The sequence below is a fragment of the Tiliqua scincoides genome, chromosome 2 (genome assembly GCF_035046505.1).
Source record: "Tiliqua scincoides isolate rTilSci1 chromosome 2, rTilSci1.hap2, whole genome shotgun sequence".
NCBI classification, from domain to species: Eukaryota; Metazoa; Chordata; class Lepidosauria; order Squamata; family Scincidae; genus Tiliqua; species Tiliqua scincoides.
The window spans coordinates 177327855-177349649 of record NC_089822.1 but is presented as its reverse complement, the minus strand read 5'-3'; the positions used below and the strand labels follow the sequence as shown (position 1 = coordinate 177349649).

Sequence of the window (21795 nt, the reverse complement as noted above, 5' to 3'; positions counted from 1 at the left end):
TGCATGCCTGAGACTTACAATTCCATACTTTTTTGTTTGTTTTACTGCAAGGGAGAAAAGGGCCTGGCCCAATCCCAGCCCCAGGAGAGGCAAACCAAAAGGGCAGTCAGTTAACTCCAGGGAAGATGCTTATCTAGATTTGAAGAGGGCTCATCAAGGAGGGGAGTGGTGGTTTTGTCTGGGAGTGATAGGGAAAGCCCAGGTGTCTTGTCAAATAACATAAGAACAGCACCGCTGGATCAGGCCATAGGCCCTTCTAGTCTAGCTTCCTGTATCTGATAGTGGCCCACCAAATGCCCCAGGGAGCACACCAGATAACAACAGGAGACCTGAATCTTGGTGCCCTCCCAAAGTTTTCCTGGTTGAGCCCCTGAGCTTTTGATTGCTGCATTTCAAGCACCAAATCAACAGGTATGTTTTTCCTTTCACCACTATACTGTGAGATGCTGCACCTGATGAATTTCTGCCCATCACTCAGCCAGTTACAATACAGGAGCAGCTTTGCCTGCCAATCCTTAGGGAGTGTACAGGAATGCTTTCCCACACCACACAAATTTCCTAGTCCTGTGCCTCAGTCACTAGAAAAGTCAGTCATCTTTCAATGCTAGAATTTAAGAGACCTCTTACTACCTAGAGCACTACAGATTGCACCTCATTATTCACGTGGGTTCCGTTCCAAGCACTCACCTGGATGGCAAAAAATGCACTATAGCAAATCAATTTAAAAAGAAAGTTCCCTTGCTCAGGTGATTTAAAAACAGCCTTGCTGATCTTTGTGATGTAAGATAAGAGTCAAGATAAGAGTAAGTAGACAATCCATCAATCAGTCTTCCTCCAAGAGCTTAGAAAGGAGCTTCACTCAGCCCCTCCCTTCACCAATGCAAAGTGATCACCTTTCCTTCACTCAGGGGTAAGGGAGGGGCCGCTGGAGAGAGAAGGACTGATTGATTGTCAACCAGCTGCTGCTCTCTCTCTCTCTCTCTCTCTCTCTCTCTCTCATTAAGGAGGCTGTTGTTAGAGGATTGTTCGGTTTTTTAAACTGATTTTAAAGGGGTGCATTTTTCCCCTTCTCCAGGGATCAGCACATTCCTTCTCATTTGCAGGGGCCATTTGTGCTGAGTCAAATCCGTGTGTAAAAAATCCGTGTATAACAAGGCTGAACCTGTATTCCTTAAACTGTGGGTTGGAACCCACTATGTGGGCCCCCATTCATTTCAATATTTTATTTTCAGTATATTAGACTTGATGCCAACATGGCATGTGACTGCATTTGGGGAGATCTGGTACATTTAACAGGCTACAATGTATATGCCTGGAACAAGGATAGTCAATGGGGCTTACTCCTGAGTAATGGATAGGACTGCAGCCTAGTTATCCTACTTGATGATGTCACTTCCAGCCATGACATCACTTCCAGGTGAATGACATCACTTGCAGTGGGTCCTGACAGATCATCATTCTAAAAAGTGGGTCCTGGGCTAGGAAGTTTGGGAACTACTGACTAGAGGCAGGGTGACATGATTCAGAGGGGGGGGGCTATACCTTTGATCCTTGTGGGAATGTTGGCAGGTGCAGCTCAACATGGAAGGGTTTAAAAAGCTGCAGTGGCCGCATTCACAAGGCTTAAAAGCACAGGCGCCCTGCTCCGCTTAGCACCTGCTCGTCCGACCTAGAGGGGAGGTGAAGTTCTAAAAGGCGGGGCCTTCATTCAGCGCGAGGGATGAGGGGAACTCGAGTGGGTGGAGCCGCTGCGGCCGCGGGGGCTGACGGGGGTTGTAGTCACGCGTCCCGCCCTCTTCCCCAGTAGGTGCCTGGCGATGGCAGCGGGCGGGTCTGCGAGGAGCTGCCTGAGCCCCTTGCTCCAGGTTAGCCTCCGCCAGCTCCTCTCCAACAGGTACGTGCCCTGTCTGTGTAAAGGCTTCTCTTCGGGGGAGCTGGTGCTTGCCCGGCCGGCTGCTGCCGCCGCCCTCCCAGTCCATGCGGTGGCAGGAGCCTGAGCATCCTTCAGGGCGCTGCGCCCGGGTGGGGGGTCTCCTTGGCGGGCAGGGGACGGTGTGCCCCTGGCCAGCCCCTCCCTGCCGGGGGAGGGGACCCCTGCGAGGCTGGGGCGTGTGGGACTCTTGTGTGGAAGCGTCTCCCCTCTGCAGCTGCTGCCCCCGCCTTCTGCCTCTGCAAGATCACGAGGCTGAGCCTCCTTCTCTCCCTCCTTTCTCTGCATGTGGCACCCACTGGGAGGTGTGCAGGCAGCCCAGCAGTGCCCCATCCAGACCCCGAGAAAGGTGCCTGGGGACCTTCTTCACAGCCCCACCTCCCAGGAGCTTTGCACCCAGCTGGGGACTTCTCTCCCCAGCCTCACAAAGGGGAGTCCACGTAGCCCCCTTTCTCTCTAAAGGGCAGACAAAAGAAAATACAGTATTACTTCTTTATCTGGCGTGTTATTAGTCTGTGGAACTCCTTGCCACAGGATGTGGTGATGGCATCCAGCCTAGATGCCTTTAAAAGGATTGGACAGATTTCTGGAGGGAAGGTGACCTTGGGCCCCTCACTACCTCTCAGCCTCTCCTACTATCTCACAGGGTTGTTGTGAGGACAAAAGGACAGGTGGAACTATGTGCACCACCTTGGAGGAAGTGTATGTATGTATCTAAATGGTTCATCACAGGTTACAAGCCATGATGGGTATGTGCAACTTCCTGGGTTTAGAAGTGGGCTGCCTCAGAATGCCAGATGCAAGGATGGGCACCAGGATGCAGGTCTCTTGTTTTGTGTGCTCCCTGAGGCATCTGGCGGCCCAATGTGAGGTTCAGAAAGCTGGACTAGATGGGCCTTTGGCCTGATCCAGTGGGGCTAGTATGTTCTTATGTGGTGGAATGTGCCTTCTGAGCAATGCTGAAGTCTTTTACATTCCTAGAATGTAATTTTTTTTTAAAGCCCTCAGAGATCCATATCAGCCTATATTCTGCTTCCTAGGGAGCTAGTGCGTCTGGGAAAGGCAGTAACTCACTGTTGCTCTCCCCCCCCCCCCACTGCAGCTGGTCTTCAGTGGCACACTGCCTATAAGCAGACAAGTCCTCTCTTTCACTATCATTACATGGCCAGTAATTGTTCGGAGATGTATCCTCCATGAATTTGTCAAATCCACTGTTAAAATTACTGGGTCATGTTGGCAGCCTGGTCATTCATTCAATAACATTCATTCATTCAAACATAATTAAGTTTTCATTCAATAACAGAGAAATGTTTTTGTATTCTGCAATAGGGAATTCAATTTGTATTCTGCATGTGGGGGAATTCAGTGGGATGTAGCAGTCATAGAAGTTATCTGGTATGGTAACAGTCATTATTAATTTAATGATTGCATACATTGTGCTATACTGTACATCCACTGTGTATATGCACTGTGAAGGTACAGTGTATATACAGTATATTTGAATTTGGAAATTGCTTGCTTGATAATATGCTAGAAGAAAATCATTGTAGTTGGACTTGACTGTTAGCCATTCGTGAGGCTATCATCTTGGCTGGACTTGGGTTTTGCATTGTTATCCAGTCTACGTATGTACTGTGGGTTTCTGAATTTGGTTCCAAACTTCATGGATGGCTGGGAAGCAATGCACATATGTGAACCATGGGATACTGAATAGATGGCTTTGGAGTCTTTCTTGGGAAATACAGCATCTTCAATGGAATCTTGGTGACCTAGAAGGATCCCTTTCTTTGTAAAGCAGACTTTCAAATTCCTTATGATTCTTTTGAAATAGAAAAAAGAGAACCAAGCAACCCTACAAGTAAATTGTTGATTTACAGTTCAGATTGGCGTATAAGGAAACTATCTCATTGGAAACTCCCGAGCTAAACTTAGTACTTCCTCTTGTGATCTTAGCAAACCAGTGGTAAATAACGACTGTGGCTATCATATGGTAGATTTCTCTGTCCTGTGCAAACACTGTTGTATGTTATAAAAGATACATTAGTAAAGGCAGTGTGTATACTATTTATCAGAAATTTAGTTTCAACACAGTCTGTACTGTCTTGTGTGTGGTTTGGACTGTGAGATGAAAAGACAGTATAGTTGTTTTTTCTCAGAGCTATGTGTTCTGAAAAAGGCATTTTATACAAGTTGTACTATTTCAAGTACTTGGTCCATTTAAATAAAAGAAATTCACATTACAGTTTAGTAATGCTACTTTTCTTGCGTTAACAGCAGTCCCAGCTCAGCAGCTGCCTCTGTTGCTGTTTCAAGGCAAGTTGGTTAAACAGATCAGAAATGATGATGTGTCTGGATTGCCAGATCAAACTTAAAATCTTATTATTTCTTGGCCTCAGGATTTGGTCAGAAGAAACTGAGAGTCTGGTTTAGAAATGACTTATCAACCTTCATGGAATGGTGTCTGCAAATGTATAATTCAGTTTTTCAGGTAACTTGAAATGCTGAAAGCAGAAAAAGGCAAATATGTTGCGGGGAACTGAGAAAATATATAAAAATGAGTAAACTGATGTCAAACTTCATCTACAGGGAGCACATTGGTTTGAATCTTGGCTCATGATAGAAATTGTGTGATCAAGAAATATTTTTTTACTCAGCGTGTGGTTGGTCTGTGGAACTCCTTGCCACAGGATGTGGTGATGGCCTCTGGCCTGGATGCCTTTAAAAGGGGATTGGACAAGTTTCTGGAGGAAAAATCCATTATGGGTTACAAGCCATGATTTGTATGTGCAACCTCCTGATTTTAGAAATGGGCTATGAGAATGCCAGATGCAAGGGAGGGCACCAGAATGAGGTCTCTTGTTATCTGGTGTGCTCCCTGGGGCATTTGGTGGGCCGCTGTGAGATACAGGAAGCTGGACTAGTTGGGCCTATGGCCTGATCCAGTGGGGCTGTTCTTATGTTAACCACCCTCAAACAATGCTTACCTACAGGCAAACATTTGAAGTAGATTAGGGCTCTGAGCTATAGGTGGCTGGATTGACTTTTATCACAGTTCAGGATAACATGATCCACATTAGTAACAAAACCAGTTCCTTGGTAGATACAGTTTCTGCCTGCTATTGACTAACTGGAGATAGTTATGCAAGCTGATTTTGAATTCTTTGTGTTGGAGCATATCTGGGGAAGGTTGGGCACTTGCAGAGCAAACTGACTTTTTATGTGGCATTCAGAACAACTAAGAGATAATTATGCTGCATATAAAGATCTTATGTTTGGCCTCTTTAACAATAGGCAAGTCAATAAAACCATGCAAATTATGTCTCAACTTTCCCAGAGTTAAGCAGTTAATTTCCATATTTGTGGTCATTCAAGCCAGTCTCTTAAGAATGTTCTTTTTTTTATTTCTTCGAATGGTGTCCACCCCTACAGCTGACAGGACAAATGAGACTCCACACATTCCATTGTCTAGATCAGTCCCCCAGTTCTCATAATGTGTAGAGTTCTTATCCAAAGCGAGGACTTGTCTATGTGCCTAACACAATATGTAAAGTTTTTAGAATTTGGGCTTTTGAACCAAAAGCCACTTATTTTAAAACAAAGTAGTGCATGTGTGCTTGCACATGCTTATTTATTTATCAAACTGCATTGGCTAAAAGAGACTCCATGTAAGCAGAGTTTCTGACTCTGGCCAAGGCTCATTCATTAGACAGTACCTTTACTGTCTAACCTTAACCTTACCTTTAAAGCAACCTTAAATCAAAATTGAAAGTTAGCACCTAAGGGAGGTACATAGGGCTACTCTGAGCAGGAGCAGAGTCCTACTCGTGAGTAAGAGCAGCGTCCTACTCGTGAGTAAGTGCCCAAGGGTCAGGCATTTAAATCAAAGTTGAAAGTTAGCTGCACCTAAGGTAGCACTTAATCGAAGGAAGGGAGGAGGATAAAGTGAAAAGCAGGTTTTCTACTTGTTTAAATTAAACCTATACTTAACCCAGGTTAAACCTAATCTAAGTTGGAACATAACCTAAACAGGTCAGTAAATTGGGACACAGGATCTAGAGAGCAATAAATAATTAAACAAACCCAAATAAAAACTAGCTTGAGGTTACAAAAACAGTCCAGCCTAAGAGAACAGAACTAGGAGGGAAAGGACCTAGGAAGGGCCAATTCCCAACCCAGTAAGAGCCCCATTAGGCTAATCCAAGCAGTCCATTCAGGAGCCTGCAGAGTAGGTCACGCCCATCAGCAGCCATTTGCCTTCCTGAGCTTTTGTAAACTCACCTGGGAAGGCCAGCCCCCTTTCAATCAGGAAGGAAGGAGGGGGGAGGAGCCAGCCAGGAGTATAAAGCTAGGCAGGACATCGCGTGAGGCTCTCTGCAGACGCGTGTGGCCTCTGGGAACCCAGTGCCTCTGGGAACTAAGTGCCAGGTAAGGCACAAGAGTTTAGCATCTGGGCGAGTTCAGCAGCAGGGCGAGGAGGCCAGGGCCCCATACACTGCCCTTCCTCTTCCCTTGAGAAGAGGGCTGCTATCCAGTGTAAGGTTTCTAAAAGGACCCCTAAATAAAACAACAACAACAACAAAAAAAAAGCTATGCAGTCAGACAGCCAGCAGCAGGGTGGGGGCTATCCAGTGTTTTGCATCCAGTGCCACATGTATGACTATATGCCTCTGGGACATAAGTCATGGGTGTGTCCTCGGTGCAAGGAGCTCCAGGCTCTCAGGGAACGCGTCCGCTCCCTTGAAGCCTTGGTGGCCGACCTGGAGAAGCGCAGGCAGCCAGAGGAGGACCGTGGGGAGACTTCCGGGGACGATCAGGCTTCGTCCCAACCTCAGGCGTGCAGCTCCTCGGCTGCCCGGGTGGGAAGTCTCGGGACTGGAGGACGTCATCCTGGAGAGGAGGGAAACAATCCCCTAGGGGGGACCCCTTCTCCAGGGGATGGGCCCGTATCCGAGCGCACTCGGGATACTCCTCGGCGGGAGGGGGGTCGGGGGCTTCTTGTAGTGGGGGATTCGATTATTAGAAACATAGAGAGGGGGGTTTGCGACGGATGTGAGGACCGCATGGTGACTTGCCTGCCTGGTGCGAAGGTTGCGGACATCACTTCTCGTCTAGACAGGCTGGTAGACAGTGCTGGGGGAGAGGTAGCGGCTGTGGTGCATGTCGGCACCAACGACGTGGGCAAGTGTAGCTGGGAGGTCCTGGAGGCCAAATTTAGGCTTTTAGGCAGGAAGCTGAAAGCCAGGACCTCAAATGTAGCGTTCTCTGAAGTGCTACCTGTTCCACGCGCAGGGCCAGCTAGGCAGGCGGAGATCAGGGGTTTCAATGCGTGGATGAGACGGTGGTGTAGGGAGGAGGGGTTTAGATTCGTTAGGCACTGGGGAACGTTTTGGGACAAGCGGGGCCTGTACAAGAGGGACGGGCTCCATTTGAACCAGAATGGAACCAGACTGCTGGCGCATAACATTAAAAAGGTGGCAGAGCAGCTTTTAAACTGATCCCTGGGGGAAGGCCGACAGGAGCCGAGGGGCATCCGGTTCGGGACTCCTCATCCCTATGGGATGAGGATGGGGAGGTTAGAGAACAACAAGACAAAGGCAGGGTAGGAGAAGAAATTGGGAAAGGTAGGGAGATGGGATGTGGTAGACAGTTTGGCACACTGAGAGGATGCAGGGACAAAGGAGCGAATAAGCAGCCCATCCTGGGGCATTCCGTGTATAAATGCTTTTATGCGAATGCCCGAAGTCTACGAGCAAAGGTGGGAGAACTGGAATGTCTGGTGACAAGGGAAAATATTGACATAGTGGGCATAACGGAAACCTGGTGGAATGCGGAGAATCAGTGGGATACCGCAATCCCGGGCTATAAACTCTACAGGAGGGACAGGCAGGGGCGTGTTGGAGGTGGGGTGGCCCTTTATGTTAAGGAAGGGATAGAATCCAGCAAAGTAGAGATTGAAGGTGGGTCCGACTCCACCGTAGAATCTCTGTGGGTTAAATTACCAGGCTTGAGCAGCGATGTAATACTGGGGGTGTGCTATCGTCCTCCAGACCAGAAATCTGATGGGGACCTTGAAATGAGGAAACAGATCAGGGAGGTGACAAGGAAGGACAGGGTTGTAATCATGGGGGACTTCAATTATCCTCATATTGACTGGGTCAATTTGTGTTCTGGTCACGATAAGGAAACCGGATTTCTTGACGTGCTAAATGACTGTGGCTTAGATCAGCTAGTCACGGAGCCCACCAGAGGACAGGTGACTCTGGATTTAATTTTGTGCGGTACGCAGGACCTGGTTAGAGATGTAAACGTTACTGAGCCATTGGGGAACAGTGATCATGCTGCGATCCGTTTTGACCTGCACGTTGGGGGAAGAATACCAGGCAAATCTCTAACAAAAACCCTTGACTTCCGACGGGCGGACTTCCCTCAAATGAGGAGGCTGGTTAGAAGGAGGTTGAAAGGGAGGGTAAAAAGAGTCCAATCTCTCCAGAGTGCATGGAGGCTGCTTAAAACAACAGTAATAGAGGCCCAGCAGAGGTGTATACCGCAAAGAAAGAAGGGTTCCACTAAATCCAGGAGGGTGCCCGCATGGCTAACCAGCCAAGTTAGAGAGGCTGTGAAGGGCAAGGAAGCTTCCTTCCGTAAATGGAAGTCTTGCCCTAATGAAGAGAATAAAAAGGAACATAAACTGTGGCAAAAGAAATGTAAGAAGGTGATAGGGGAGGCCAAGCGAGACTATGAGGAACGCATGGCCAGCAACATTAAGGGGAATAATAAAAGCTTCTTCAAATATGTTAGAAGCAGGAAACCCGCCAGAGAAGCGGTTGGCCCTCTGGATGGTGAGGGAGGGAAAGGGGAGATAAAAGGAGACTTAGAGATGGCAGAGAAATTAAATGAGTTCTTTGCATCTGTCTTCACGGCAGAAGACCTCGGGCAGATACCGCTGCCCGAACGGCCCCTCCTAACTGAGGAGTTAAGTCAGATAGAGGTTAAAAGAGAAGATGTTTCAGACCTCATTGATAAATTAAAGATCAATAAGTCACCGGGCCCTGATGGCATCCACCCAAGGGTTATTAAGGAATTGAAGAATGAAGTTGCAGATCTCTTGACTAAGGTATGCAACTTGTCCCTCAAAACGGCCACGGTGCCAGAAGATTGGAGGATAGCAAATGTCACGCCTATTTTTAAAAAGGGAAAGAGGGGGGACCCGGGAAACTATAGGCCGGTCAGCCTAACATCTATACCGGGTAAGATGGTGGAATGCCTCATCAAAGATAGGATCTCAAAACACATAGACGAACAGGCCTTGCTGAGGGAGAGTCAGCATGGCTTCTGTAAGGGTAAGTCTTGCCTCACGAACCTTATAGAATTCTTTGAAAAGGTCAACAGGCATGTGGATGCAGGAGAACCCGTGGACATTATATATCTGGACTTTCAGAAGGCGTTTGACACGGTCCCTCACCAAAGGCTACTGAAAAAACTCCACAGTCAGGGAATTAGAGGACAGGTCCTCTCCTGGATTGAGAACTGGTTGGAGGCCAGGAGGCAGAGAGTGGGTGTCAATGGGCAATTTTCACAATGGAGAGAGGTGAAAAGCGGTGTGCCCCAAGGATCTGTCCTGGGACCGGTGCTTTTCAACCTCTTCATAAATGACCTGGAGACAGGGTTGAGCAGTGAAGTGGCTAAGTTTGCAGATGACACCAAACTTTTCCGAGTGGTAAAGACCAGAAGTGATTGTGAGGAGCTCCAGAAGGATCTCTCCAGACTGGCAGAATGGGCAGCAAAATGGCAGATGCGCTTCAATGTCAGTAAGTGTAAAGTCATGCACATTGGGGCAAAAAATCAAAACTTTAGATATAGGCTGATGGGTTCTGAGCTGTCTCTGACAGATCAGGAGAGAGATCTTGGGGTGGTGGTGGACAGGTCGATGAAAGTGTCGACCCAATGTGCGGCAGCAGTGAAGAAGGCCAATTGTATGCTTGGGATCATTAGGAAGGGTATTGAGAACAAAACGGTTAGTATTATAATGCCGTTGTACAAATCTATGGTAAGGCCACACCTGGAGTATTGTGTCCAGTTCTGGTCGCCGCATCTCAAAAAAGACATAGTGGAAATGGAAAAGGTGCAAAAGAGAGCGACTAAGATGATTACGGGGCTGGGGCACCTTCCTTATGAGGAAAGGCTACGGCGTTTGGGCCTCTTCAGCCTAGAAAAGAGACGCTTGAGGGGGGACATGATTGAGACATACAAAATTATGCAGGGGATGGACAGAGTGGATAGGGAGATGCTCTTTACACTCTCACATAATACCAGAACCAGGGGACATCCACTAAAATTGATTGTTGGGCGGGTTAGGACAGACAAAAGAAAATATTTCTTTACTCAGCGCGTGGTCGGTCTGTGGAACTCCTTGCCACAGGATGTGGTGCTGGCGTCTAGCCTAGACGCCTTTAAAAGGGGATTGGACGAGTTTCTGGAGGAAAAATCCATTATGGGGTACAAGCCATGATGTGTATGCGCAACCTCCTGATTTTAGGAATGGGTTAAGTCAGAATGCCAGATGTAGGGGAGAGCACCAGGATGAGGTCTCTTGTTATCTGGTGTGCTCCCTGGGGCATTTGGTGGGCCGCTGTGAGATACAGGAAGCTGGACTAGATGGGCCTATGGCCTGATCCAGTGGGGCTGTTCTTATGTTCTTATGTTAGTATATGAAGCACCAACAAAAACTGCTTGTGCATCAGTATTTCTCAGATGTAAACAGCCAGCCATAGAATTTATTTAAGGTTTTAAAGTGCCATTCATTTACTAGATTATAGATTTACAGGCTACTGTAAACTCTTGCAATCTCCTTTTAAGGCTGCTCTCTTTGAGAAGGTTTATCTGTAGCGTGTTAACATGTTGACAATGTTCTCCATTGTGGCTAGTATTATGTCATTAGCTTGGCATGTAGGGCTGAAAGTTTTAGTCTAATATTATGTCACTAGTGTGGCATGTAGGGTTGAAACTTTTAGTCTGTCTTAATCAACTGATTTAAAATTTGTCCTCTGATTAATAACTGGTGTTACAACAAACAGAGAATCTGGGACTCTTCAAAAAGCCTGCTCCCATGCAGGCAGCATAGATAAATTCTTCTCCCTGCCTATCCCAAGCCCAACACTTTGAAACAAAAAGATAACTTCGGTCTTCCTGTCCAAATCCATCTGTATGAACTGGATTCACCACACTTTTGATAGAGCACAACTCCATCCCTGTCCTTATCTGTGTGTGGCATAGTAAATGAACAAGTGCACAGAGAGGTAAGTTCTGTGGACCATTGGATGTCTCAGGGATGCTGAAAGGAGGCATTTTCTTCCTGCCACTAAATTGACAGCAGCGAAAGCATCCACAACTGTTCACAAACCTGAGTAGATTTGGGGTAACTTTTCAGAAGGCAATTGATTCTTTTACTAAATGAAGGGCTTCAGAGTGAAATAAATTCATTTAGTGGCAACCTTTCCTGGTGTTATATTCAAGGTATAGGTTGACATGTTGCACATAACCCACTTCTACTCCAGATGTGTAGCAATTCATGTGTAAGTGTGATTTGAGGTGGAGAAGGAAATATTTGGACTTGTTGATAATAGGGTTACTTGGAAGCTTCCTAAAGTACTTATTTCATTTTTTCAAAGGTGTAGAAAAGTGACCAGTGAACTAGCGAATTAAATTAAATTACTTCAATGTATGTTTTAGTGGGGCCTTATGATCCAATCCTGTTTGGACACTGTGCCAATGGCACACCGATGCTAGTGCATCAAAGGCCACATGCCAAGCCTGTCCTGGCAACACAATACTGGTGCTGCCCTTCCCAGGAATACCCTCAGCATACATAAAAACACTAATGCAGCCTGTTACCCATGGAGTGGCATCCTGAGAGCAGCCCATCATCTCTGTGTCATCGCAATGAAGTCGGTGCTTCATCCATGTGATGTTCAAGATGCCATTCCCTGCATCTAATCATCTTCAGTGCTGGTCACCAGAGAAGTGCTGCCAGGATGAAATAAACAGGGGACAGGTGCAGGGCTTATGAGGGGCCAGTGCTGGGGAGACCCCTCCCCCACCAGCCACTAGGGAGGCATAATACTGCTACAGGCAGTACCTCAACCATGGGGAGGTGTTCAAAAGAGCTTGGGCACATAAACACATGGGCAATGCTCTGCACTTTGTTCATCAAAGGCAAGAATGGCAGCTGTGTGTGAGAGAGAGAGGGAGGGGCACTGTTCATGATTCATAGCACCCAGGCATCTTGTACAAGTTTGAGAAATACCCTTTACCATCTGTGTCTGAGCAGGTTGTGTATCTGCAAAACTGTCCCAAATACCTTTTAGATTAGTAAATCCAACTAGGCTGAACAATGAACTACTTTGTCTGCTTTGATATGTCATGTCATGTTTCCAGTTTCCTGAGGAAACTGAGGTTTTTCAGTGAGCCTTTGTCCTGCACAATATTGGAGGTAGTGTATAAAAATCTGAAAAATAAATAAAAATGAATAAACCTATATATTTGCTATATATAGCAGATGGATGAAACTCCTACCTTAGATTTCCACATTCTTGAGAATACCCTGCAGCAAATGGCTAGATAATCAAGATCACTGTGTATGCGGAAAGACAACTGTATACTGTAAATAGCTGAGGGGAGTGCACAAACCTAGTTCTCTTCAGACATTCCATCAGCTTCTGAAAGTTAATGAGATCTGAATCAAACTTCCAAGCTGGGTATTTTCAGGCTTCTGCCTTTAGAAGGCCGAGTAAATGTGGTGAGGACCGACTCTCCCGTAGGCCCTTGAATGCCAAGTTGCATTGGGGGGGGGGGGGGAGGTTGCACAGCAGAACATGCCCCAGCTGACACCCCTCACCTCCCTACCCATTCCCTGCTATCTTTGGCAACAGCACTTCTTGTGTGCCCCCCTGTGCATCCTGCCACCCAGGGCCAGTGAGAAGAATTTTATCAGGGGGTATGAAGTTTCTCTTGGGCCCCTTTGCAAAGGGGGAGGGATCAAACAGAGTGGGGGAGGGTGGTGATGGGACAGCAGAATGGGGTGGGGGGAAAAACAGGATGGGGGAGGTTGGAGACAGCTGTATAAGTCTTTGGAGCCCAGGTGTACCCACCCAGGTGGCATTGGCAGCTAGATACAGTAATATGGAAAACCAGACACACTCCTAAGTCTCTCTAAAATCTTTTAAATACAGAAAATAATGCAGAAAATTAGCATCATCATATTTAGGCTCAAACTAGAATAGAAAGTGTCCTGTGTGCCCCAAAACATCCTTCTGTAGTCCCACAACTGTGTCCCTGAACTCCTATATGTTCCTTTATGCTAAGCAGATCCAAAAAGCCAAAGAGCTACTGTAGCAGGCCAGTTGCCTCCCAGGTTTGACACTGTGTTAAGGAGTGTCATATACGCATTCCCTGACCCAGCATATATGGCTTGCCAGTAGCTGCAGCTGCACACTCGTGGTAGTGTCCCCAGCATCCCATGCAAGCAACAAGTCTGAGTATATAAGAAAATGTCAGATCCCAGGAAATTTCTGAGCCCCCTCCTTTGGCTCCTGGGCCCCCTTTTTGACCCTGGGCCCGGGTACAAATTACTCCCTTTATCCCCCTCTCCTAGGCCCTGCTGCCACCCCTATGCCTGTAGTTTCAAATGGGCAGTTTCAAAAGAGCAGAGGGGCTAGGCAGGGAAATGGGTGCACATGCATGGGGATGGGGGTGTCATATAAAGCCCTGTCACAGAAGATGGTAAGGAGGGTAGATGGTAGGCAAGCTTTTAGCATTGTATGCCCATGAAAACTTTTAAATAGGGAGCTGTACGTTGAGGTGGGACTTGGACACTGAAGGGGAATGAGAAGGTAAGATTTGCAGAGAGAGCAGCACCCGGGCTTGAGCTGGACCTGAGCTTCACCTTCCTTTACGGAATGTCTATTGCTGAGTTGGCTGCTGGAAGAAGGTGTGAGTAGAGATTTCCACCCAGTAGCACAGCACTGAGGTTGGCTGAAGTAGACTAGAAAAGCTACCAACATCCCACCAATGGGTGGAATATACTAGGCTGGAGTTGGTTGAATCTTTGCTATTAAAACAGTCTGGGGCCTTGTTCTCACCTTGTACATAGGTAGCAGTGTATAAATAAATAAACACCTCTATCCTTGTATCATTTCAGAGGTTTAGTTTTTGCCTTCAGCACTGCTGCCCAGCAAAGGAGCACCGGAGATGACTGTGGACCAGATGATCCCCATGATGAACCTAGACATCTCTTGAATGAAAATGGTTTAGAGGACAAAGCTATCAAACTGGAAGAACAAATCCGTGTTTTAACAGTAAGTGCTCTTGTTGACTTAGGGAGGTGCTTTGACAGGAGCTCCTGGTTTCTATGTGTTGGTGTGCATGCCTCAAACATCCATTTAGACTTGCACACCAGAAGGGTACCTAGGAATGGAGCATGATTTCTAGTTGTGCACAAAAGCCTGGCTTGCTTGTTTGGGAGCAAACTTTCAGCCACTCCATGGGGCTTGCTTCTAAGCTAGCAAGCAAAGGCTTATACCCCAAAGTAGGCATGTAGGGATGCTCACCCACACTCAAAAAAGCAGGCAAAGATATTTCAATTCCAAAAATAATGTAAGAAGAGAGTAAATAGACTTTGCAAGGCACTCAAGGGGCACATTGATTAGCTGTCAGCACCTTCTTTTTCCATCTTGCTCTTGTTTACACCTCACTGCTATACACATGACCAACCTGTTGAGTATGCAACAAGCTGTAATTCTGTGCACACTTCTCTGGAAGTAAGTCCCATTGAACCCAGTGGGTCTTGCTTCTGTGTAGTATGTCTAGAATTGTGTCATTGAATGTGTCACATATAGAGGCACCTTGGAAAGGACGGCAAACTGTTGAGAGCCTTCATTTTCCAACCTCCTGCCAGTGGAGTCCTGCTCAGTGCTTTGATCCTCTTCCCACTTGCTAAGAGTGAGCAAGAAGAGGAGTGAGGGAGAAGATGGCTGCCACTGTCTTGAAGGGATGAGGGCTTCCACCTCCCTCTCCTCCCCTCCCTCCTTATTTGAGGAGCGTTCTGTGGAGGGCCGGGGGACTCAGCAGTGGGATGAATGGCATATGCCTCAACTGGTCTTTGGGCTGTGCCTGTCTACACCATAGCATCCATACACTGCCCCGGTGGGGAGGGCCCTTGGCCTGGGAGCAATTGTACCCTACCTGTGCTCCTGAGAAAACAAAGCCGGGCGAAACAACACACCCATTAAGACTTCTCACCAAAAAGAAAATGTGTATCTTGCCCAAACTGAACACTGCAATTGTCTCCCTAGCTGCAATCGGTTCTCCTTGTCCAGCTATGCAGAATGATAGTCTATTCATTGTGCTATTGCTTCAGATAATGTTTTGTGTCTCATTACTCTGCTTTTCGCTGTGTGTGCAGGAACAATACCAGAGAGCCCTTACGAATTCTGAAAATGTCAGGCGCAGGACACAAAAGTTTGTTGAAGATGCTAAGCTATTTGGTAAGTTGGAGCCATTGCAGAAGCAGAGCTTGTTGTGACTCCTGGCTACATAGTAGCAAGCTTAAATTCTGCTTCCCATCTCCCTGTCCTTGACTTTCTGTGGTTTCCTTTAAATATTCTCTTGAGTTTGTTCAAGCTGTAATAAATTCGTTACTAACTGTAATTATTGTGATCCTGATGTGTTACTAAATTATCTTAACATCATTTTCAAAAGTGTGTCTTTTTACAAGTGAACGTCGTTAATAAAATAATCCATGCTGTACACATGGGGGGAAGGGGCAGAGGCTTGGAGGCAGATTGATTAAATTAATGACTGTTCTGTAGTTGCATTGCTTTAATGGGAATGATTCTGATTTTAAAATGAGAGCCCAGTACATGCTGAGCATCTTCTGGACTTCTCTGAGAAGTTTCAAAAGATAATTTTGAAAAGATTCAAAATTAATGTGAGTCATGAGAATAAATGACAAGCTTAACAATTCAGAGTTAGTGAGCATTGTTGCTTACTGTCTTCTGGGACAGGAAACCAGGAAAAATGGCTGCACTCTGATGATGCTTAAAGGTTAGTTCAGTGCTTAGAAAAAATCTCTGGCCAGTGTATGCATTCTGGTACATAGAGAATTCTGAATGCTACAGAAATATAATGGGAGATTAGAAAGAGCAGTTCTACTCCTACTTAGTGAAAACAAATACATTCTTTGCTCCTGAAGCCTAGCTACCGTATTTCCTGGACCCTGTTTAATTTTTTTCCAGAAGAGCAAGGAGTGTGGGGCAATGTGTTGTCACCTGCTCATGAACTGTCATTGTCCTAACCATTGCTTATTTGTACATCTGCAGGGATTCAGAGTTTCTGTAGAGATCTAGTTGAGGTAGCAGATATCCTGGAGAAGACCACTGAAAGCGCTGGAGAAGAAGACTCAACACTGACTCTGAAGAAGGTCTGTGAAGGCCTGTCTCTCATTGAAACCAAACTACAGAACATATTTGCCAAGCACGGCCTGCAAAAAATGAACCCCATTGGTGAAAAATATGACCCCTACGCTCATGAAATTGTATGTCATGTGCCAGCAGAAGACTTGCAACCGGGCACTGTGGCATTAGTGACTTTGGATGGCTATAAACTGCATGGCCGCACTATCAGGCATGCACATGTAGGTGTGGCAGTAGAATCACAGGTATGCGGTGGGCCTGCCCATTAGAACCCAACTCAAATGAACTGATTTCTCTGTCCACATGACTGTTGCTGCTCCACCATTTCTGTTTTCTTTATTTATTAAGATAAGTTTGTATTATAATCTGGCCTCTCAAGATACATTTAGTTGCTGGTGTAGGCTTCATGATGTACAGTTATTAAATGTTACTTTTTCTGTGTTTATAAATATTTTCATCTGCTTCTCAGAAGTAAGTAGTTCTGTGACCTTTTCTGTGGTCAGATTCAGGGTTCTGTTGTCAAATTCAGGTTAAATCCTACAGGAACTGGGAAGGGATTTATTCCAGGTATCAACTGGAGGCTAGAAATTGCTGTGTTTAAATGATCATGGTTTTCCCTGAAGTTTTGGACAAGCTTCTTTAACCTCTACTTTCCGATATGTCTAGTGGGAATATGATACTTGTCTTCCTCAAAGGAATGCTTTGATTAATAGTTGTAAAACACTTTGAAGATGACATCTCTTTGAATACTGAGTAGTATGATATCCTACGGAAGAGTTACTGAAGCTGTATGTTTGTGAATTCCTTTTACAATTGGAGGTCTTCCTAAAGTTCAGTGAGCTAATCCAAACCTGTGAAATCTCCAACATAGTGAATTTTTTAGAGTGGTTGAGTTTTGTAAAAAGCAGAGGTGGCACGAGAAAAAAAAATATTGAGGGGCACAGAAGGGTCAAAATGAATGGGAGAAGGGGCTAGCATTGTTCAATATGTTCGAATTATGAAAAGAAATAATGGTATGTTTCACAGCAACACTCGCATATACAGTATTTTCCATCAGCTGTCTGTTGATTTTGATGGAATATTTATTTCCCATCCCAGGCCTGTTGCAGACAGGCAAAAGTGGGCAGTAGAGGACGGTTCTTTTCCATGTTTTGATTGATGGTAAGCACTCCTGAGCATGTGAAAAGTGCCTTTTCTTCAGGTGGCCACAGGGAGCCAGCAATGTGTGAGAGGTGAACTACTTGCTTGGGGGTTGCTTACCTCACCCTTGCCCACCCTCTGGTGTCATGGGCGGTCAGACGTTCATTACCTATATAGATAAGGCTGGCAGATACAGACTTGGGGAAAGGGCCAAAACGCAGTGTTAATGCACATCTTTCCTATGCAAAAGATGTCAGTTCTCAGTATCTCCGGTTAAAGAATCTGGCAACTGCTGGGAAGGACTTCTGCCTGAGACCCTGTCACTGCCAATGAGTACTGTAGATAGTAATGGGCTAGACTGGACAATGGTCCATAAGACAGCTTTTTAAACTCTCTGTGAAGATGTAAACTTGTTAACTCCCAAAGTCTCTCTCAAATCACGTGTCACAGATTTCAAGCACAATTTGATGGGTGATGACAGCGCTCGAAGAGATAGAAGTCTTGGCCTTCAGATGAGAAATACATTTATTTTATTTGAGCCCTCAAACATCTGATATGCAAATAGTATTGTGAAAAATCTTGATTCAGAGACTACTTGATGAAATAGCAAATCTATGCCTCTTTGTTTGTTACTTGTTTTTTAAAATACATATATAAATAAACATTGAAAGTGTCCTTGAACTAATTTCAGTTTTTAAAAAAGTGGGAAAATAATCAAATTTGGGGATCTGAGTGCCAACAGAGAATAGGAGCTGACTTCTGTAGTTACCTAATGAGGGTAAACTGGTACAGTTCAGCAGGAAGATGGAAAGCAAACAATTGTTTGGTTCTCAGTATCTGTGAAACAAATAAATATCTATGGTCACCTTGTTAACTGTAGAAAAGTTAAAAGTGATGGTAATCTGAAGAGTTGTGGTGGGAAAAACAATCCTAAATTTTACCTCAGAGACCATGGAGAAGATCAAATTCATTATTTGCTTCATTCTGAATCTTAATTGAGACTACAGAGAGATGAATCTCAACGGAAATGGCCTCAGTTCAGGTTTTTTTCATTTTCAGAGTAATTCTGCCTTTGCAAAATCAGGCTGAGTTTGATCAAAGCGAAATTGCTGGTGTGGACCCAATGCTGGTCTGGCCAGGAGAGGAGTTAGGATGTGGCCTAGATTGCTCAAGTTTGTCCACCCCCCTCCCAGAACCCAGTCCATTCACTGGTCTGTCCTCCCCCACACCAAAATGCCCCCATTGTGCTGTCCTGCCACCCTCCCCAACCCCCCATGCGAGTTGCCCTCAGCTAGTGCAAACTTACCCCTGCCAGGCTGGGATCCAGCACAGGAAGGCCGGTGCACATCCTTGCACTGGCCTAGCTTGCTCGCAAGGAGGCACAAAGGTGCCTTATGGCATATTTGCAACACTCCTGGGCAGTGCCAGGGGACTTCTGCTGGCCCAACTGCGGATTAGGATTGCGCTCTTAATCTTGTTACAGACATGTTGGTGTTACTACTGAGAGTGGTGGAAGGAAATGGAGCTTCTTATAAGTATTTTCTCAGGCAGATATACATGAACTGAATTCACATCCAAGGAGTATCTGCAGTACCAAATAAAGGCACTACTTTGCTCCTTAATGAAATTGTCCTTACAGTATCCTAAGAAATCTGTTGAAACATTTTAGTTTCCCATGTATTCTAAGATTTCACAATTTCTTGATTATCAAGCACATTTGCCTTTGCCAAGGCAAATGAACAAACGATTTGTGCAATGCAATCTTATGTATGCTAAGAAAGAGAGTCCCACAGTGTTAAATAGTCTTTATGCCCAGGTTAACATGTATGGGATTGCAGTCTTTAGTCTTCCAAAGTTCAGTCACTTGTGAAGTTAGCTGGCCACTTGTGTATATAGTATATATTCATACATTTGAATGCTGCTGTCATTAATCTAAAAGTTATTGCTTGACTGGGAGTGAAAGAGGAAATCATAATATGTCGAATATAAATGTCTTCAAAGCACCTTCCATTGTGTCCTTAAAACTTTGCAGCATGTTGTGCTCATGTGAATGCCTTCTGAACAGGATTTTGTATTCACTTAGGAGTTAGTGATGTTTTGTGACTTGCTATTTTGAAAGTTGTAGATATCTTGGGAGATGGGGAACAATAGTATGGATGCTTTGATTTGATTAAAAGTGTGCTTTTATACCTTTACAGATGTATTATGGAGTCTCTATTTTGCAGATGCAATGACAACCAATAATATTAAGCTTCAGTACTGAATAAACTGGATTAATATTAAGCTTCAGTACTGAATAAACTGGATTAATCACATTAATTTTTTTCTAGGCCATGAAAGCCTCTGTCACAATGCATGTGTTTATTCTTCAAAATTGCCACTTTGTTGCTTTTGCTACAGTAGGCAACCACAGCTAACACTCTAGAAGTAGATTTTTGTAGTGGTGTTTTTTGGTCGCTCTTGCACATTCTTTTACTGAGCTATGCCATTCAGTGGCAAAACCAATCCAGTGTTTTGCAATGTGTAAACTTTATGCAAGTAAAACGTGCTGGAATGAAATCGGTTTGAGATAATAATAGTTGGGATAATGGCATTGCCTTGGTGAACCAAAATGGACCAAAATGGAAATGTAAGCTTCCAAATTGAGGGAATGGAGTTAGCATAGTGGCTAACAGTGCCCTATGAATGTCTACTTAGATACTTACCGTGTTTCCCCGATAATAAGACACTGTCTTATTATTTTTTTTGGACAGAAAAACACCAGAAGGCTTATTTTCAGGGGAGGGCTTATTTTAATGAACATTGACAGCAATTTTAATAAACAGGTAAATGTGAACAAATCATGCCCCCTGAGTTCTTCTTTTATCCTCCATCATGCCCCCTGAGTTCTTCTTTTATCCTCCATCATGCCCCCTGAGTTCTTCTTTTATCCTCCATCATGCCCCCTGAGTGCTTATTTTATCCTCCATCATGCCCCCTGAGTTCTTCTTTTATCCTCCATCATGCCCCTTTTATCCTCCATCATGCCTCCTGAGTTCTTCTTTTATCCTCCATCATGCCCCCTCACTCCCGCTTACATACCGGGTTTTTATGTTGTCCTGCCTCAGCTCTCCTCCGTGGCACTGCTCTCAATGGCGCCAGCAAGCAAATCACTGGGGAAGAACAGGATGACGCGCTCACTGCTGCAGCTCTGATTGGATGCAGCTCGGAGCGCGGCGTGCGTTTCACCCGGGGGGGGGAACGGTGCATACAGAGGGTACCGTAATGTAGCGTGTAGCGCAGGGGATCACCTTCACTACAGTAGCAATCTCAATAGGGCTTATTTTTGGGGGAGGGCTTATTTTAGAGGAATCTTACACAGTAAGGGGAGGGCTTATTTTCGGGATAGGTCTTATTATCGGGGAAACACGGAAGAAGTATGTTCTACTGAGTTTAGTGAGACTTACCCCCAGATAAATGTGTCTAGGTAGAGGAGGGAGAGAATGGTGATAATGAAATAAAAAATCACTGTCTGCACTTCCCATTTTTATAATACCCATTTGGTATTTATTATTTAATAGAGGTGCATGGGTAATTGCTGTGGTTGCATCTGCTGATAAATCGCCTATGTTACTTGCCTAGGACATTTTTAAAGTTATTATAATTATAATGGAAATTTTGGATAAAAACGCATAGCACTGCTTTTTGCCCTTCTAACTTTGAAAAACACAGAAATGTTTGGACAAGGTGACACAGGGCAGGAGGTATAGTGGTTAATTGGCTGAGCTGTCGCACTGCCTGAAGAGCTAGGCAGCAACAACTTGGTTGTTCCTTTGGAGGGGAGACTAGATTCCAACCAGGTAAGTTGCTATAACCCATTGACTTTCTCATCTCAAGGCACACTGGCAATGCACTACAATTGTCAAGGCACACCTTCAGTTTTTTGACAGTTGACAAGGCACATTGCACTGACAGCAGGGGCTCACATCCCCCAGTGGCTTTACTAACAAATTAATCCCCCACAGCACATCAGTGCCCCATAGCACAGTGGTTGAAAATGGCTGCTATAACCTGTTGTGAGAGGATGGAGTCACTTGTGAGCTGCAGTGGTGAGAGAGTAGGGGAGTGTGGAGAGGTCAGCTGGCAGGAAAGGATAAGAGCTTGAGAACCTGCCTGGGCTTGATTTACAGTTGCCTGTGGAATCTTGAAGGCGTTCAGACAGAATGTGTAATCACATAGTGAAGAAGTCCACATCTGGTGGACTGTCAGTTCTGTGAC

At 45.4% G+C, this 21795-nt stretch overlaps 1 protein-coding gene across 2 annotated transcripts; it reads left to right on the top strand.

The window, feature by feature from the left end:
- The first annotated feature begins 1814 nt into the window (after window positions 1–1814).
- GRPEL2 (GrpE like 2, mitochondrial) lies at window positions 1815–19714 on the top strand. 2 transcript variants are annotated; one of them, XM_066616053.1, is made up of 4 exons: window positions 1815–1894; window positions 14127–14283; window positions 15390–15471; window positions 16306–19714. In XM_066616053.1, exons 1-4 carry the CDS (start codon window positions 1818–1820, stop codon window positions 16665–16667), a joined length of 678 nt encoding a protein of 225 aa, XP_066472150.1. In that variant the 5' UTR covers window positions 1815–1817; the 3' UTR covers window positions 16668–19714. The 2 variants fall into 2 exon arrangements, with proteins under 2 accessions (XP_066472150.1, XP_066472151.1); XM_066616054.1 differs by lacking the exon at window positions 1815–1894 and adding an exon at window positions 4350–4418.
- The last annotated feature ends 2081 nt before the right edge of the window (window positions 19715–21795 follow it).